This window comes from Dunckerocampus dactyliophorus, chromosome 15 (genome assembly GCF_027744805.1).
Source record: "Dunckerocampus dactyliophorus isolate RoL2022-P2 chromosome 15, RoL_Ddac_1.1, whole genome shotgun sequence".
Taxonomy (NCBI): Eukaryota; Metazoa; Chordata; class Actinopteri; order Syngnathiformes; family Syngnathidae; genus Dunckerocampus; species Dunckerocampus dactyliophorus.
This window is the reverse complement of record NC_072833.1, coordinates 18,877,525-18,896,845: the sequence shown is the minus strand read 5'-3', so window position 1 is coordinate 18,896,845 and position 19,321 is coordinate 18,877,525. Positions and strand designations below refer to the sequence as shown.

The window sequence follows — 19,321 nt, the reverse complement described above, 5'->3', positions numbered from 1 at the left end:
TTGAAATAGATAAACAAACGTTTGAAACACTTCGTTAAGGGGTCACTGACATGATTTTTCAACTTTGCTGAAATGTGTTCTATATTGTTTATAATGATGTTCTACGTTGTCGTTTTTTTTTTACAATTTTTGTATTTTACACCAAGGCGTTCCCAGGCCAGCTGTGAGATATAATCCCTCCAGTGTGTCCTAGGTCGGCCCCGGGGCCTTCTCCCGGCTGGGCATGCCTGGAGCACCTCACCAGGGAGGCGTCCCCACTAGATGCCCAAGCCACCTCAACTGGCTCCTCTCGATGTGAAGGAGCAGCGGCTCTACTCTGAGCCCCTCCCGGATGACCGAGCTCCTCACCCTGTCTCTTAGGGTGAATCCAGCCACCCGACGGAGGAATCTCCTTTTAGCCGCTTGTTTCCGCAATCTCGTTCTTTTGGTCACGACCCAAAGTTCATGATCATAGGTTATCGACCGGGATAAATTGAGAGCTTTGCCTTCCGGCTCAGCTCTCTCTTCACCACGACGGTCCGCTACAACGACCGCATTACTACAGACGCTGCTCTGATCTGCCTGTCGACCTCACGCACTAATCTTCCCTCACTCGTGAACAAGACCCCTCCACCTGGGGCAGGACCTCATGCCCAAACCGGAGGGTGCAATCCACCCTTTTCCGACTGAGAACCATGGCCTCAGATTTGGAGGTGCTGAGTCTCATCCCAGAAGCTTCACACTCAGTTTATATATGAAATGCAGTAGATTGCAGTGAAGTTAGATATTGGTGTTAGCTGGCTAGTTATAACTAACGAGAACCAACAATTCATAACATGGCGAATATTTACGTGGAGTAGCAAATGATTGAATATATAATAAAACATTGGTGATGCTACTGTGAAAGTCAATAATTATGCGTAATTACTTACATTTATGCTTCTTTCAGTCTCCACCCTACTGTCTTGTCAGTGGGTGTTGTAGGTCCGCCTACCCCTTCATTTCAAGTCTGGGCCCCGACCACACTTGGTTTCTCGGGCTGTAAACCCCTTAGCGCTTACCCATTACCCCTTTTTATTTAAGGAGAATTGGGACACCACATGCCCAGCATGGTCAGATATGTCTTACTCTAATTTTATGTCTATCTCAAACATGAAAAAATGGTCTATTCTAGAAAAGGCCTTACGTGGTGAGGAGAAAAAAGTAAAACATCTTTCCTGGGGGTGTACTTCCCTCCACACATCTATCATTCCCATTGCTTTTTTTCCTCCATTTCCCATTTTTCAGACACGTATTGCCTGAGGTTGACCTCCTTGTCAGGTTTGTGGAATCGAGGGGACGGGTTCAAATCAACATTCCAAACCAGAACTCTTGATACTGATACCTGATCAAATTAAAAATGTTATTTATCAACTGTTTGTCACAACGGGGTGGTCTGTAGACATTCATAAGTGTTTTCTCTTCATGATCAAAGAAGCGTTTTACCAAAATGTAGCGTCCCTCTGTGTCGTTGCTGGCAGATTGTAATAAAATATCTTGACAAACTTCTTTTAACTGTACATTTACATATGAAATTACCGAGCAGACAAAATATTGATACATGCGGGTGTGGCTTCTGCAGGAGTTACACAAAGTTTGATTCTACGTTGATCGAAAGCTTCAATCGCTTCTCTCATCTCGGCAACATAAACTTTTAACCGGTGCTCTGGCACTTCTGGTTCTGCTGTGCTTGTGGAGCATCAAAACAAAAGTGTGTGTTTCAGAATAATGAGTCTGTATGTATAAATGAACTAACTAACTAACTAGTTTCAACGGGTGGCCTGTTATTTCAGTTGAGAAGTGAAAATGTACTCCATTTGATACTAGAATTGCAACTCCTCTCCTTTTGCCTTTTTCCAAGGATGAATACATATGTCTAAAACCTAATGTGTCAAATTTTTTGTGCTCGGATTTGGCAAGGTGTTTCTTGTAGAAAGATAACTCTTCTTTCCCTTTTCATTTTGCTTATTGTCTTAGATTTTTCGATTGGCTTATGTAACTCGTTCACATTTAAGTGTTGCTATTCCATACTTCATGCTGCATCAACATCATGAGTATAGATGGCACTGAATCTTAATGGCCTAGCTCAAAATATGTCTGCCTGTCAACGCCTCCTCCTTGGCATCCGTCAGTCTCGGAAGACTATGGATCTGAATAGCGGGATTACGAGAACTTTGTTTGTGGCTGTATAGCCCGATACGCGAGTGAGTCACGGTTGCAGATGTAGGTGCTTGGTTTTGCTGTTTTCCATCTTACTGAAACATCTGCTTCAGGTAATGTTGCCTGACCTTACAACAAACCAGTGAGTGATCCGTGTCACACTCAGCACTCTGATATGAGTGGGTGAGCTGTACATACTGCAGATGATGTTGACGTGTCAGTATCAGGTCCAGTTGGTGCCAGTGCTTAGAGCGTGGGTGCATCCAAGAAACTTTATGTTGTTGTTTTAGTTGAAAATAGGTATTCGTAATGCAGAGTCCTTGGATTGAGCACAGTTCCAGCAGGTGTTGTCCATTTTCATTCATCTTACCGGTTCCATGCTTCCCTATACATGTTGGCCAGGATCCTGAGTCAGCACCCACTCTGGCGTTGAAATCTCCCAATAAGATCAGGTGTTCTTTGGGGGGTATCCTTTGTATCATCGATGTAAGTTGACGATACAACTCCTCTTTTATGCCCTTCCCGGAGTACAAGGCAGGCACGTAGATACTAATTAGGTTGACCAGTCCGCCTGAGGTGTGCAAACGAAGAGAAAGCATTCTTTCTGTTCCTCCTTCTGCAAGAGCCACCATCTTCAGCAGAGAGTTTTTCACTGCAAAGCCGACTCCGTGCTCCCTTGTCTCTTCTGCACTTTTTCCTTGCCAGTAAAAGGTACTGTATAATCACGTTCACGTAATGAGCCTCTTTCTGGTAGGCGCGTTTCTTGGAGTGTGGCAATGTCCACCTTGAGCTTTAGTAGTTCGTTGTTTATTACGGCAGTCTTGCGTGCATCCTCTATCTGACCGTAACCGCTTGAGAACCCCGGAAGTAGGGTTCTGACATTCCAGCACCCGAATTTGAGTGCTGGCTTTTTGTTATTTACTTTGTGTTTGTTTGGTGCAGGTTTGCAGTCCATGTTTCAGAACATAAACATTCCTGAGCCCCACGCACCCAGTGAGGCGAATAGACCGTGGCGGAACAGCACCGAACTGGCTGGGGGCTGCCCAGCTTGAGGCAGGTGGTAGCTGTCCAGTGAGATACTATGACCTCTCCCACCGTCGAAAACAACCCCTTGCGCCCAGCTCTACGCCAATTGAGCGGAGGCTTATAACTGGTGAACTGTTGTTTCCCGTGTTTTTTCCGTCACGTGACATGACGCTGGAGTGTCCTCTCCAGGGCGCAGGCCTGGGCAAAGTGTATGGAGAATTCGCTGTCGTCCATGCAGCAGGTGCCCCCTCTCTACAGCACCAATGGAGTCCAAGGGAAAGGTAAAGACCAGTACAGCTTGGTATCGGTGTGTCGCAGGAGCTGCCAGATTGAGGTTGAGCACAATTTCAAACTGCCTATGGGACACCGACTCCGGGTTTCTTTTCGTTTCGCTAGGGGAGTTTTCTCCCCTAGCCCTTCCCCGATTGGGTCTTGCCACTAGGCAGTGGAGGTTTGAAATCAGAGTTTTCCTTCTCCTAGATGGGTTGCCTCACCGGCTATCGAGTCCCATCTTCCCGAAGCACTGGTTTTGGGGTGCCAGTAACTCGCCCCTTCTGCTGTTAGTAGTAGTTAGTAGTAACAGTTCCGCCAGGTATAGGGTGTATGCCATTCGAGAAGGCCAGGAGTTGGACTTAGCTGTCAGAGGGTGTTTGAGGCGCTCGCTGAAGGGGCATTTTGTAGAAGGTAGGAGCTTATCCCTACTCTCCCCCTGGCATAACAAGAACCTATATACACTTCCACAGAGAGATGTCAAAAAGCCATACTCTCTTAGACTTCCTTGTTTTTTTGGTGGGGCGGGGGGGTCTCCGACTAAGAAAGTGTTCTCTACTACTTGTAGTAGTAGTACTTTATTAATCCCACAGCAGGGACACGAGGACACTGTTCATACTAGAGTTGTTTTGGGGGGGGGGGAAGACTTTTTCAACCCAACTTCACCCATTATCGCCTATCATTCACCACCGGCCAAAACGTATTAATTATGAATTATCTTAATCACACAACCATTATAAACATCCATCTTACATGAAACTCGGGTTGTAATTCGTGCATCTTATTTAGGGGGGTTTGGAAGCGAATGCCCTCCTTTTTAAAAAAAAAAAAAAAAAAAGCATTTTCTTAATGTTTACATACGCTTTGAGCTGTTGCAGTGTCCTCGCCGCGAAGTCTTGGTCAAAGTAGATCCGGTTACCCTCGAGTTGTACTGCTTTTTTCTCCCGAGGTTTTTTTAAGTGTCATTTTCTTCTGCGTGAACTCTTGAAAGTTAATTACGATTGATCTGTGAGGTTGCCCTGTTTTGGTGACAAGGCTCACTGGGCTCGCTGGATTCGCAGGTCATCAGCCAAAGTGAGCTCCCCGCGGAGCCACCCCTCAAAGTTACTCTTTGCCTCGGCGTCTTTCCATATCTGTAAATGATTCTGTCAGGACCTCGACTCCAAATCATCTAGTTTGTCCATCATGAGCCTGTGTTCTCATTTGTCCTTTACTCTGTTCACCTCAGAGCTCCACGTCTTGAATTGTTTGATGTGCGTCAGGGCCGTGTTCATCTTCTCCTTTTGCTCCTGGGTTATCTTTACAAACTTCTTGTGACTCTTCGGCTCTGTCATTTAACCTCTTATTTGGGTTGAAATGTCCTCTTTGAATGTTTTTAAGTCAGTTTTCATTTCTCTTTGCAATGTATGGATCTATTTGCTAATGCTCCGTAAGCTAGCTTGTGACGCAGCCATGTTAGCTTCGGATGCTAGTTTGCTGTTCTCGGTCGCAAACTGTCTTACTGACTCGTTTTGCCTCGGTTTTTTGTATTGAAAATATGTCAGACAGAATAGGATGGCAATCTTTCCGTAGCTCTGCGGCTAATGTCTGTCCTCAAGCAGTCTCCTGACCAGAAGGAGCGAGTCAGCCCCGATCCATAGACTAAGATATCTTATCCCTCGCATTCTTCTGTGATGTGTGTGTGATGACAAGAGCTGAGAATTGCGTCTTAGCTGACGTGGTAGGATTCTTATCAGCACCTTTTTTTTGTACAAAATAGCACATGCGCTCCCAGCATAGTACAGCCTATCTTTTAGCCGCTTGCCCCATTCTGTGACCCTATCTGACTGCTGATTATGTGAATGCACTTTTATCATTATCTGTTTCTATAACTTACTTAAATAAATGCTTGTTCATTCATTCGGTTAACAAAACATTCTTTTTTATTTTTATTTATTGAGATATGTTGGCTTGTCATCAAATCTCACTTCTGGTCACGTGACAGCGATGGGTCGATGGAAAAAAGCTGCGGATTGCTCATCTATACAGAAACGACCAGCCGGCGTTTTCAGCCGTTTAAAAAAAATACTGTTTCCCGACACCCATGAACGCAGTTTCCGTGTGGATGAGAGGCTGAAACGATCAAATACTTTGCTGTTTTGACCTGGAAACGTTTTTGTGTGGATAGCCACTGTATGTGTGATTGTGTGCGACACTTTAAAGACGACCATTTACACCTGTATCATATACTACAATATAATAGTGATACAACAGTTAGCATGCGGTGGTGGTAAAAAATCAGTATATTCATTTGATCATGTGTACTGTATGTATGCTAGCAAGGGTGTGTGTATTAAACATGCTAATATATAAACTAATTTATCCTTTCACTTCGTATGACTCTGAATAAATGATTTAGTAACCCATACTGGACTACTAGCATAAAACAAACTAGTTTAAATGTCTTGAAGACGTTTGAACTGCACATTTGTATATGACATTTCTGTGCAGACAAAATATTGATACATGTGGGTGAGGCTTCTGCGTTTGATTCTGCGTTGATAGAACGCTTCACTTGCTTGTCTCATCCCCTCTGGCCCTTTTTGCTTCTGCAGAGCTTGTAGAGAATAAAAGCACGTTTCCAAATAAGAGTCTGTATGTATAAATGAACTAACACTTGCATGTGAGGCAGAACAATTTCTACGGGTGGCCCTCAATGTAAGCTAACTCTTTGACTGTTGAACCTCCTTTTACTTTATTGTTGTTGCCCCTGCATCAGGCATGCCCTTCACAACGGGCATCATTTCCAGGCGTGGAGTCGTGGCCACTGCTGACGCCCCCCCTGTGGCCCTGATGAAGCGGGCAGGAGCCATCCCACTGGGTGTGACCAACACCAGCGAGGGGTGCATGTGGGCTGAGTCGAACAACCACCTGTACGGCATCACCAGCAACCCGTACAACCTGGAGAGGATACCAGGAGGCAGCTCAGGTTAGCAGGCTTTAAATGGATCAATCCTTTTACATACAATTGTGATTTTCTTTTTTTATGTTGCTCTCCATCAGGTGGAGAGGGTAGCTTGCTGGCTGCGGCAGGTGCGGTCATTGGGATGGGCTCGGACATTGGCGGCAGCATCCGCATGCCCTGCTTCTTCAATGGAATATTTGGCCATAAGACCACCCCTGGTAAGACAACCAAGCAAACACATCACTCGAACGCACCATAACCCTTCTTACTCCTGCAGGTGTTGTGTCAAATGACAACCAGTACCCTGAGGACACGGGCAGACATGCCGAGTATAACTGCAGTGGGCCCATGTGCCGCTACGCAGAGGACCTGCTGCCCATGCTGAGAATCATGGCGGGACCGAACGCTCACATGTGAGAGAGTCCATGTTTGCATGACTTCCTGTATGTATCCTAACACTTCAGTGCACAGGCTGTCCTTGAGTGAGAAGGTGGAGTTGAAGAAGCTGCGGTTCTTCACCATCCCGGATGATGGAGGCTCTATTCTGACCAGCCCGGTCAGCCAAGAGCTCAAACAGATCCAGAGGAAGGTGAGCGGGGGTCATGTGATCACTCATAGCATTTAAAAGGTCCCATATTATAAATAAGCAATAGTGTATTGGAAGCGTGTTGTCTAATACCAAGCCTCGATGCTGGAATAGAGACATTTTTAAAGTTTACTTTTAGTAAACCCTACTGGGAACACGCTGTTTTGTTTGTAGCATTAATGCTAGTGAGCTGTGTTTGTCCACACGTCTCCAAGAAGCACTTTTGTGTCCTTTATCCACTTTTTACATAGCGTGTAACGCTGCACATGTCAAACAATAGAAATGCTCAAACTTACATTTGTACTGTAGCTGATTGATGGATATGCAGGCTTTATTTCAAGATGTGTAGCGAAGCCTCTTTTTTTCCTTTTTCAAAGTGGTGGGCATATATACACAGGCCGGGCTCATCTCCATTGGTATCATCTTCATGAGGAAGGGTGTTTTCCCTTCAGGATGTCATGAAAAGGTGCAACTTCAAAAGCGATTTAAATAGGTTTTCAGTACGTTTCTCACGTTTGGTGCTCATTACCAGGCTCTAGGAAGGCATATTCCTGTTAGAACATCGTTAAAAAGTAGGGCTGTCACAACATCTTGCGAGATTAAAACGTGGCAAGATTTCTCATTTAGAAAAAAAATAGGCCTGGGACGACATTGCCGTGTGCATGCATGTCTGTTTTCCTCATGTACCGCCTGCAAACAGGCAGAAAGAGGATTCACTCTGTACATTGGTTTCAGCACCTCGGGGCGTTTCCTCCATAGAACAGCATAAACTGAGTGAGTCCTTCTGTCAGTCATACAGTCTCATTGTCTCAGTGGATGGAGGTGGGGCTGGTAGCATACACACAGTGCAGACGAGTGTAGCCTTGTGAGGAGCAATGCAAGGTAGTAGATTGCAATATATTGTCATTAATATTTAATCATTGTACTTTTCTTAAAAGTATGGTCAAAATCTCGTCTTGTTTCGTCCCGTGACACCCCTATTAAAAAGTCACTTTTGCATAAGAAGAGACAGAACTCTCACGTTTCTTTCCTCAGGTGGTGGAACGTCTGGAAGCGGATCTCGGGGTGACAGTCCAAGAAGTGCACTTCCCAGAGCTCCGACATGGCTTCCAGATCTGGGACACCTTCATGGGGCTTCCTGGCAAAGATGGCAAGGTGTGAGGAGACGACACTCTTAACCTTAAATGGGACATGTACACTAGATGTGTTCTCCTGCAGCCTCCTGTTCCCTTCGCTGAGCTGCTGGGAGAGGCGGGCCGCCCAGTGTGGCCTTTGTGGGAGCTCCTGAAACGCATGATGGGCAAATCAGAACACACCGTTGCCGCCATTGGTGAGTGTCAGTATTTATTTATTTTTTTAATCAAACACTTACATGAATTAATGTGCATGTGGGGCCTACAGGTCTGACTTTGGTAGAGAAGATGCACGCGTCCAAACCATCCACTTCCCTTATCCAGATGAAGGAGAAGCTCCAGAAGGAAGTGGAGGAGCTGCTGGGGACTGATGGAGTGTTTCTTTACCCATCACACCCCAGAGTGGCCCCCAAACACCACCACTGTCTTTTTAGACCCTTTGACTTCGCCTACACTGGTAGTGTAGCACAGTATTCTAATTACTCTTTGATTGTCTTTCAACAAGTAAAATCATATTCCCCCCCCACCCCATTCTTAGGGATCTTAAATATTCTGGGCCTACCTGTCACCCAGTGCCCTTTGGGGCTTAACGAGGAGGGTCTCCCCCTGGGTGTTCAGGTAGTGACGGGGAAGCTGCAGGATCGTCAGTCCCTGGCCGTGGCACTCTACCTGGAGAAGTCCTTTGGAGGCTGGAGGGAGCCCGGGAGCAACTAGAGCCTCCTCCCACCAGATGAATGCCACAATGGGATCTTTCAATTGCTACTAAAATCTTTGAAATTATTTCATGCTCTTTTCCAACTGCTTCCAAAATGTGTTTTTGAAAATAATCACATGGGAGGGAGGGGTTGGTTTGTCGAGGTAAACATTGGTGCTTTAGTTTGTGACTATTATTAGTTAGAAAAAAATGAAAGGGAAAAAAATTGAAATGAATTGTTGTAAAGGGAATGGAAGGCATGGATTTTTTTAAATCAGCCATCCTATCATTTCTTGTAAGTCTCAGGTGCTGATATATCGACTGTAGTGCCGCTTAATGCTGCAACTCTCCTCAATCACATAATAAAAATATCTCAATTGCTTCATTTTTTTGTAAACAGCGACAACCACAACCACCTCAAAGACCAATTGGAATAGCTTTAATTGATTCACACAGATGACCAATGTCTTAACAGTCTGTTGTCACTTTTTCTTCCCTTTGGTTGGGGAAAAACAAAGGGGGTGGGCAAAAATGTTTCCAAACAGAAGAGCGCTCAGTGTTTGTGTGACACATTCATACAAAAGACGTTTGTACGTCACGTTGAAAAGGTGCCTGGTGGGGACAAACTGAGAAATAACCAAATGAGATCAAAATATTCTCCTGCGCTGGCTGCTCAATTTGGCCCCGATGTGGAATCAAACTCTGAACGTGTGTAAACAATCTGAAAATGTGAGCAAAGGGGGAAGGTCCACCTGTTTCCACCCCCCCTCATGAGGTGTTGGTGATGGGTTTGTACTTTTTGAGGCGAGTCCACTGGCCCGTGGAGTAGTTCATTTCGAATACGGTGTCCACCAGCATGGTGGTGCTGCCCGTGCCGTCCGCTTTGGGCAAAACCTCTGTGTGCTCGCTCAGCTTGATCTGGATGATGTCACCCTGCTCTGGACACGGGTTCTCTGCAAGGGAAACACACGTTGCTTTTATTAGGACGCAACATCTGATGTCTTTTTCACTGTTGTAAGTCCGTTAGTGGAGTGAAACAAGACATCATGTACCTCTGGATCCTGCCATAAAGCCCAGGATGAGGGCCTTCTCTGGTCTGGTGACCTTGTTGGCCGTCTTGAACATCTCCTGAGCCGCATACATCTGGTCTCTCTGAGAAGCATGAAGCAGAAAATTAACAGTGTTCACTGTTTTGTGAGATCATTTACAGTCTAATTCAACACACTAGAATATTGACCCTTATTGTTGTCATGAAATTACTTGATGCTGGCGTGTTGTTTTGGCATGCATTTTGCCGCTTGAGAATGTGTTTCCAGATGAAATATTTAAAAAAAACAACACAAAAGTGACTTTGTACCGTAAGTGAAAGATTCTTTTTGGGCTGAGGCTGTGTTGGTGTGGGGGCGGGTGTTGGTGTGGGTGTCTGAGGGGTATTGGGAGGCTGGGTGGGCATCTCAGGCTGGCCCGCAGTCGCAGCAGCCGGTGGCCCGTTGCTGGCGGGGGTGGATGCCGGCGTGCTGGGGGATGTCGGGGTGGCCGGGTTGGCCGTGGTGTTGGCGTTATACATGGGTGTCCTCTGCTTGTATTGGCCCGGGAGAGTGGCAGCGGTGGTGCCTGCGCCTGCCGTCGCCGACTCCTCTGGCTGGCGGGCCAACTGAAGCGTCTCCCGCCCTGACCCACCTGCGTTTGCTTTGGGGTGGGGGTGGGAACGGGATGAAAAGACACAATGAAGTGAAGGGAGAAGGTTCTGCTTCTGCTGTGTGACGTTCTCTCACCTGGCTGTGCCTCAGAGCTGGGAATGTAGGAGGACGATGGAACCATGCTGGGCGTAGCTGGTAGGTAGCTGGTTGATGGAAGAGGATTCTCGTTCAGCGCCCCCAGTTTCTGGAGCAGAGAAGACCTGTTAGAACTCCTCCACAGCTATTCTGATGCAAGTCATGCAGATTAAAGCACCTGTGCGGAGACTAGACCGGCAGCATAATCCGGTGTGGTGTTTTCCACCACTGCTTCTTCTTTGGCTGCTTTCTCATCTGCTTCTGTGTCTACAAAACAGACAGAGCAAATTCACGTCTCATAACTACAGTTATGCAGCACATGGGCATGTTGTTACCCAAAGTCTTTCGTCTCCTTTTTGCCTCTCTTCCAGCTCCGACCATATTCAGCTCAGAAATATCTAAAAGCTGTAAAGAAAAGAAGGGGAAAAAAGCTTCAAGTCGCAGCTCATGCTCAATGATTATCACAGCAGCTTCATCATTATACCTTGACCCCACGCTCCTTGCGCAGCGGCGTGCGTGCAGGGGCAATGGGCGTGCGGTTGCTGGGGGGGCTAAACATACTCGGTGCTGTTGGGCTGCGGAATGGGGCCTTAGGAATCCCCTTGAGAGGCGCTGAGAGACAAAAACAGTTTCTTATGTTCTAAGTATGTAATAAAATTGTGCTGCTTATATGAACTTTAATGGAGCTATAGATGCACTTAGGGTAAATGTAAGTGATCTATAGTATCTGACAAACGTCAGTATTCCCCTCACATCTCAACAAGCATTTTAATCACATATAATAAACGTATAATAAAAAGTCAACTTGTATATACTTTAGAGCAGGGGTTCCCAACCGCCGGGCCGTGGCCAAACTGGACCAAAGAGTTTTGTAAATAACTACATAAAATTTTATGTAACGCATATGAATTTTGGAAATAAGAACTATTATTTTATTGGAAAAATAATATTTTGTTAGAAATCCCATTCTTTTTGCATATTTTTGTCTTTTTATTTCATTATGTTCGCAGAACATTTATTCCCACTTTGTTGGGGTTGTTTGGGGTTCTTGAACGCACCATAGCTCCGAGGCAATATAAATAGACTTATATTTTTTGTTCTTCTTTCAACACATCGCTGTTGCCAAATGCTGATGCCTGCTGTGAATGCAAAAAGGTGAGATTTGAAGACATTATTATAGGTGTGTTGAGTGTTCATGTTCGTATTTATTCAGGTTCAAGTTAATTCATGCTACCACACTGGCTGTCAGCCACAAGTCCAAAAACAATGTGATAAAGTTCCCTCTCCAGGCTCCTACCAATGGTGAGACTGTGTTCATTTTGTGCTTTTTAATTTGATGATGTAGGAAGCAACTCTTCTGAGACTTGTGTTAAGTGCTGTCAGACAAGATGCAATGTGCAGCGCTTTTAATGTGAAGGCCGTAACTGTGTTGTTGACAGCTGTCCTTCCTTCATGTTAAGCTTTCACAGAGCCAGTGGTCATCTTAAGACCTTCAGTTCGATAATGAGCTTGTCTTTGTTTCATACACAACATACCCGATAAATAAATAGCATTACATTACATTACAACACGACTTTGCTCTCCACGGGTACTTCTTTCAGCTCCTCCTGGTGGATCCCAAGGCCTTCCCAGGCAGATTGAGAGACACCGTCTCTCCAATGTGTCCTGGGTCTTCCCTGAGGCCTCCTACCGGTGGGACATCGGCTGAACCCCTAACCAGTTGCCCGAGCCACCTCATCTGGCTCCTCTCAATGTGGAGGAGCAACGGTTCTTCTCTGAATTTCTCCCAGATGACAGGGCTTCTCACCTTATCTCTAAAAGGACAGTCCAGCCACCCCACAGAGGAAACTCATTTCATCCGCTTGATTTTGTGCTTTCGGTCACTACACATGCTTATGCCCATAAGTGAGGAAAGGACCATAGATCGACTAGTCAATTGAAATTCGGCTCAGCTCCTTCTTCACCGCAACAGGCCGATGAGAGTCCACATCACTGCAGACGGTGTACCAATCCACGTGTCAATCTCGCTGTCCATCCTTCCCTCACTTGTGAACAAGAACAAGACCCCGAGGTACTTCAACTCCTCCACTTGGGGTGGGATCTTATCTCCGACTCAGAGATGACACTCCACCCTTTTCTGGGCAAGAACCATGGACTCATCCCAGCCACTTCACACTCAGCTGTGAACTGATCCAGTGAGAGCTGAGGATCACATCATCTGCAAAAAAGCAGATGATGGGGCAACAGGAATTGCCAACCCTGCCCGTCCCCTCTCATTGCTGGCAACACCAGAGTTGAATAATATCCAGCCCCTCTGGAGACTGGTTCCAGAGCCCATGCAGTGTGCCGAGGTGAGTCTGAATATATGTAGCCGGCTCTAGATCTATACCTCCACCTTGCGCACCAGCTCAGGCTCGTTTCCTACCAGAGAGGGGACATTTCACGTACAGAGAGGTAGCTTCTGCAGCCACTGCAGGGCTCCAAACGGCGACTAAATGGTCACGTTTTACAGCTAAAATGTTCGACATTGCGAGCAAATTTTCATATACTTGTGTATGTGTGACCAGATAAAATTAAAATGAATTAAATTAAGTTAGGGACCACTGTGCTCCTAGCAAAAAAAAAAGTTAGACTTTAACGTCTGCTTTCGGTTGCCCAACTCACCCAACTCACTCTCTTATGAGTGGTCAGCTCATTGGAGCTCAATTATTTTGCAGCTCCCCAGTAATGACAGCACTCATACAGCCCCAGATCATGACGCTACCACCACCATGCTTGACTGTAGGCAAGACACAATTATCTTGCCACTCACTTGTGTTGCCAGACCTTTAGACAATGCTGTGTGTTCATTCATTTTCTGTGGATAGTAAATCTATACTGTTGTACACTGACCACCACGTAGGGTTTCCCCTAGGGTTTTTTGAAGCTGTGGTGGTGGGCTGCATGGGAGGGCGGACTACGGCCGCTGTGTTGCACCATTGCTGCATCTGTATTTTTATTTTTTTAAATGACAAATAGCAATTTTTTATGACTTGTTTTAAAAATGCCAAATATGCACCAAACATGAACAGAAACTGTTAATTTCATGGCAAAGTTGCTGAGACCACTCAACATTTCACACTAAATTTAAATGGCACTTTATTTACAAAGCACATCTTCACTCAGTGTGCTCATTTGTCATTAAATCCAAGTGTCATGTTTGAATAGAACACTTATAAAAATACTAAGAGGTGAAACAAATATTCTCTGGTGAACTACTCAACATCAGCTGGTGAGCTACTGCTAGTAGGGATGTCTCGATCCAATCTTCATCAAGTTTGTAACTCTGAGCCACATTCCAACATGGTAGTTGCAGTAATGCGCCTCAAAGCTGGTTGACTCGCGCCACCCGCAAGAAAAAGAAAACGCAACACCACCATGCAGACATGTCCGCGGTGTACCGTGGTGAACTGAGTTTCACGTTGGACGTTGAATATTCGGCTGCGTAGCTACAGCGGTAGTTCCCTCCCACTGTGCCCGGACTGCTGCGTCATGGTGTAGGGAGCTCGCACGGGAAGTGCTGCTCTGCCGCTTATAATAGGGACCGCACAAACGCTACTAAACATGCTGAAACAGCGGCAAAAAACCTTGGAAACTCCTCTGTTACGGAGCGTGAATGGAAGCTAGCAGGGTTCGCTTAGTTTAGCTAGTGCAGTTGTGTGTGCGTGATGGTATGCGCGACTCAGACTAGATGAGTATATTTTCATCGTGTTGTATTTTACTGCTTTAATGTAAGGACCATTTTACTTTGCCCACTGACGACGTGCAGTTTCTGAGTGAAAAAAGACGAGAGTCATCTTTATTCTTGCACCCTGCGTGTATCAACCGTCAATTGCCATTCTCAAGACACACAACACATTCCATCCATCCATCCATTTTCTGTGCCACTTCTCCTCATTAGGGTCGCGGGGGTATGCTGGAGCCTATCCCAGCTGACTTCGGGCGACAGGTGGGGTACACCCTGGGCTGGTCGACAACACATTCCGGCCTTCAAAATAAATTTGTCACATTTGTCTAATTGTGTAAACAAAATAAGGGTGTCATTGAAATGTCTTACATTAGTAATGCGATTGGAATTACTTCTGTGACTACATCTTCCTTAATCACCAGCACGGGCATTACAGTTTGTTGAAGACTTTGTAGCAAAATGTGCTGAGGCTGACATCCCATTCAAAAAGTTTGCTAAGCTACATCCATTTCTCAATTACTGGACAAAATGGGCCAATGATGCATTGCATCAATAAATGTAAGGATTTTTACATTTTATTCCCTAACCCAAATAGCATACATTCTATGCTGGTAAAATAAGTGGAAAAGGTAAAAAACTCCTAACCTAACATGCATGTTTTTGGAATGTGGGAGGAAGCCGGAGTATCCGGAGAAAACCCACACACGCACGGGGAGAACATGCAAACTCCACACAGAAATGCCCAGGGGAGAATCGAACCCAGGTCTTCCCGATCTCCAAGCTGTTACTGTGTTGGCCAACGTGCTAACCACTAGACCACCGTGCAGCTATGTTAGGTTAATTGGAGACTCTAAATTGTCCATAGGTATGAATGTGAGTGTGAATGGTTGTTTGTCTATATGTGCCCTGCGATTGGCTGGCGACCAGTCCAGGGTGTACCCCGCCTGTCGCCCGAAGTCAGCTGGGATAGGCTCCAGCATGCCCCCGCGACCCTAATGAAGAAGAAGCGGTATAGAAAATGGATGGATGGATGGTAAAAAACTGAATTCTAAAAAATTAAAAAATGGAAAAAATGGAGTTTGAGAACAAATAAAACGGATTTCACAGGGCCCTAAGAGAAGTTTACTTTCTATAGTATTGTCCCTTGAGAAGACATCACATAATGCTCGCTAATATATTTTTGTGAGATACTATGGACTTTGTAGGTGCAGCACTTACTTGTCGTGTCAATTTTTTTGACTAATCCTCTCCCTTTGGCATGAAAAGGCACTCCGGCGGTCTTCTTCAGCTGCTGCGCTGTCTCTGTGGCTAGAATAACAAAAACAGAACATTTACTTAAGTGCACTACAGGTACTGAGAAAGAGGAAGAAAAAACCCATTACATTTCTGCAATAGCTCGGCTCTGAGCGTAGCACTCTTGGGCTTCCTCTTCAGTTGGAAATGTTTAACGGGGGGAGTAAGGGGTCCCACCAGTGTGGTCAATGCACTCTTATTCAGGTATTGGCACTCTAGAGGAAGCATAGCGGACGCCTCACACTCCCCCACTGGGTGGAAACAAAAATATCATCAATGGCAGGCAACAAAACACGAACAAACTGTACTACCTTTCTCTCTGAGCTCTCCTAGGATGTCCTGCACATTTGGATTCTGCTCCTCCAAGTCCAAATTGAGAGAGCCCGTCTCTGGAAAGGACTTGAGGATGTCTGCAACCATGAGCACCCAGGGCTCGGAGTCCACTGTGGCCAGTTGGATTATCTCTGAGAGGGCTTCTTTCATCTGGACACAAAAATGAGGCTACCATTAGAGCATACTATAGCATAAATACAAGGTTAGACATGGCAGAGTGAATGTCTCACACAGCAACATCCAAACGCTCGGAAAACGGAAATGATCCCCCCCCAAAAAAACACAAACACAATAAAACAAATGCAATGAAAAAACGCTGGAAATTAAAAATGCTGTAATCACACAAATGCTGCAATTGCAAAATGCTGCAAATGCCAAAAACACACCCAAAACACAAAAAACAAGTTCACGGAACAAAACAGAAGTTTGCCAGGCTACCAGGGGAGCAAGACCTGACCTATGTCTGTACAGTTTTTTTTATGTTCTTGTAAATATGTTACAATATTATTGAGCAACCAATTTAGGTAGCTCATGTTAGTTGTTATTCCAGTTAATTTGATGTGTAACAAAAACAGAAATATTGGAACAGTGACGCTGTAGACTGAAAACATTAAGATTTGACATCAAAAGATGAATATGAAACCAAATTAGAAGATAGCACCTTTTGTTTAAAGTAATCCATTTTTCATGTGAGCAAAAGGAACGTGTTGGAACATAATGGAACATGTTACTGACAGGTGTATTTTGTTGTCCAGGTGCAGGGGTGCTGTCAGGAATTCTGGGACCTATGAAAAATATCACATTGGGTCCCCCTGGGCAGCTGTGGTCACCACGTCTCTAGGACCTAACCGACCGACCGACTCAACAATCCACCCATCCATCCATCCCTCCAGCTTCTCTTCACTTCTGTCGCGGGGGTATGCTGGAGCCTATTCCAGCTGACTTTGGGCGAGAGCCGGGCTACACCCTGGACTGGTCGCCAGCCAGTCGCAGGGCACATATTAGACAAACACCCATTCACACTCACATTCACTCATATGGACAATTTAGAGTCTCCAATTAACCTAACATGCACATTTTTGGAATGTGGGAGGAAACTGGAGTACCCGGAGAAAACCCACCCTAATTGAGCCATTAAACGCTATTTTTATACGATTTGACTTGAACCGGAATTTAGTTCGGTGGATGTTTGGCAGTAATAAGAATACATGGGATCAAAATAATAAACTACAAAAATAATTTGCACAGCCTCGGATCACACATGGACAGGTCAAAGCTGCGGTGGCTGGAACACCCTGATTAGGGAGCGGGTTCACTGCATGCTGGTGCCCGTGAAGCCTAACCAAAACAGAGCGGATCTCATTTGCTTCCTCAAGTTTCAAGACAAACACTTTGTCTATTGGAAATCAATCAATAAGACATCACACACAAGGGGGCCAAGATAACACTCTTGTAGCACCTCTCTGCGGAAGCGGTCCGGATTGGGCGTGAATGGTGAAGATGTTCGTCAATATAACGGTCTTCTGCGGATTTCAACACAGACCCTGCCGACTTCGAGTGCTACATAAGGGGAGGATTTAGCTCTTCCCTACACCAAAAATGTAGAAACATGTTCACAAAAAATGGAAATGTGTGCCTTGATATACGACCACTTTTTAAAGTTCTGCGTCCTGTTCCACTGACGCCGTTGACAGCGGACGCTAATTGCACTCGCTCATCTTCCTCTTGTTATGCCACTGCTGTGTCCTCCAAATATTATGTTTTTACGGGCCTCCAGCTCCCCAACTAAGATTTCCACATCCGTTTCGGTGAGGTTCCGCTTCTTTGTCTTCGGCTTCTCAGCAGCCATGATTCAGAAGAACCGAGCCAAATGTAATCAAGAGTCATTAAATATAGACGCTGCATTCATGAGCCACTTTGCATTGACCATTTATGCCAAATTGAAGGCGTGGAGAGGGCGTGACGTGGAGTGGAGTGGAGTTGCGTACACAAATTGCGTGAATGTGTGCATACGCCACCTTTTTTTTTAGGTCTGAATATTATTGTCCGTACGCACAGTTAGGGGTCTCTGGCGTACGCACACTTTTAGTAAGATTTCTACACACAGTTTTATAGATGAGGCAAGATCTTTTAGATCTTGGGCATCATCTATAAAACCAATATTATATTATTAAGCCGATATTATCGAATCTTCAAAACACAGCGGATCGGCAGCTGATCACCATCTTGAAGATTAGATCGGGACAACCCTAGTTTATATGCTTAATTGAGCACCTCGAACATCACCATATTATGCCTAGTTACCACTACATTGTGGATAAAACTATACCCCAGATGCATAAAGAAGTAAATGGGTCCATTTTTCCCATACCAACTGTTGCTGATTATTGTTTTGTCTTTGAGTAATATCACTTATCATGTAACATGCTACAGTAACATGCATCAGTAACATGTTATCTGGTTTCCTTTTTAAAATTCAGTTAGATGTAGCAGGTGTGAGGAAGTGAACGTGTTAATGGAGACGAGTACCCGTGAGTACTCAGTAAAAAAAAACTTGCGCTTTTTGAACGACTTGTACATGACTCGCACACCTCTATTACTAAGCCTGCAATCAAACGCACGACACAAGCGATGCGAGGAGCTGGAGGATGTCAAGGCACCGCCCCCCACCCCCCCGGTTGACTCCGTGTGGTGTTCCAATCACACCGCCACAATGTCTGAACGAGAGCTGTTGAGCTAATTGTCAGCTAGATAGCATACTACTGGAAACAAGCAGCTGTGTGCTTTAAAAAGCGTAGTTTTGTATTTATGTTGTGGAGGTGTTCTCCGATAAAGTTTAGGTGTAAGATCCGAATCGGGTGCAAGAAAAAAGGACAAGTTTTCCGCTTCATTTCGTTGCTACTCTCGTCACCTTCCGCGGTGTTGCAAGCTAGCAAGCTAATGCTAACAGAAATAGTTAACTGTATAAAGGTAAAATACAGTGCAGTTACAAATAATTAAATGGTAAGTACCATTCAAAAAAATAAATAAGCACTTATTAGTTGGCCACCACCGGGTGGTTTGAAGCCCACCTGGCGGGCGAGCAGGACGCCTAATGCACGGAACCCACCTCGTCCACAGTCCGCCGGGGAAGATGGAGCATCCCGAGTAGGAGTTTCAGTTTGACCGGTGGCGACAAGCTGGAGAAGCAGAGCCGTATGTTGTCGATCACGGACACAGTGAGGAGCGATGCGATACTCGGCGGCGTCCACAGCTCGTCCGTGGAGCCCAGTTTGTTGTGAAGCCACAGGCCAGTGTCGCTGTCCTTCATCGACGCCATCTTGGAAAAAGAAGTGTTTTGAGTTCGGGCATTTTAATGGACT

At 45.4% G+C, this 19,321-nt stretch overlaps 2 protein-coding genes across 3 annotated transcripts in view; one reads left to right on the top strand and one right to left on the bottom strand.

Annotated features, from left to right (window-relative positions):
• The window catches only part of faah2b (fatty acid amide hydrolase 2b), a 24,039-nt gene extending 14,837 nt beyond the window's left edge, over positions 1-9,202 (top strand). The window contains exons 4-11 of the mRNA XM_054753176.1: positions 6,233-6,442; positions 6,517-6,636; positions 6,696-6,831; positions 6,890-7,007; positions 8,040-8,159; positions 8,223-8,334; positions 8,406-8,594; positions 8,676-9,202. Coding sequence (XP_054609151.1) covers positions 6,233-6,442; positions 6,517-6,636; positions 6,696-6,831; positions 6,890-7,007; positions 8,040-8,159; positions 8,223-8,334; positions 8,406-8,594; positions 8,676-8,851 — 1,181 coding nt within the window. The 3' untranslated portion in view covers positions 8,852-9,202. The remainder of the gene's footprint in view (positions 1-6,232; positions 6,443-6,516; positions 6,637-6,695; positions 6,832-6,889; positions 7,008-8,039; positions 8,160-8,222; positions 8,335-8,405; positions 8,595-8,675) is intronic.
• nelfa (negative elongation factor complex member A) lies at positions 6,192-19,321 on the bottom strand. Of its 2 annotated transcripts, XM_054753174.1 has the most exons (14): positions 19,069-19,321; positions 15,938-16,109; positions 15,716-15,877; positions 15,552-15,641; positions 11,091-11,218; positions 10,942-11,011; positions 10,785-10,873; positions 10,607-10,715; positions 10,189-10,520; positions 9,884-9,983; positions 8,377-9,784; positions 8,026-8,288; positions 6,480-6,633; positions 6,192-6,414 (listed from the first exon to the last, which is right to left on the bottom strand). In XM_054753174.1, exons 1-11 carry the CDS (start codon positions 19,276-19,278, stop codon positions 9,600-9,602), a joined length of 1,647 nt encoding a protein of 548 aa, XP_054609149.1. In that variant the 5' UTR covers positions 19,279-19,321; the 3' UTR covers positions 6,192-6,414; positions 6,480-6,633; positions 8,026-8,288; positions 8,377-9,599. The 2 variants fall into 2 exon arrangements, with proteins under 2 accessions (XP_054609149.1, XP_054609150.1); XM_054753175.1 differs by lacking the exon at positions 6,480-6,633.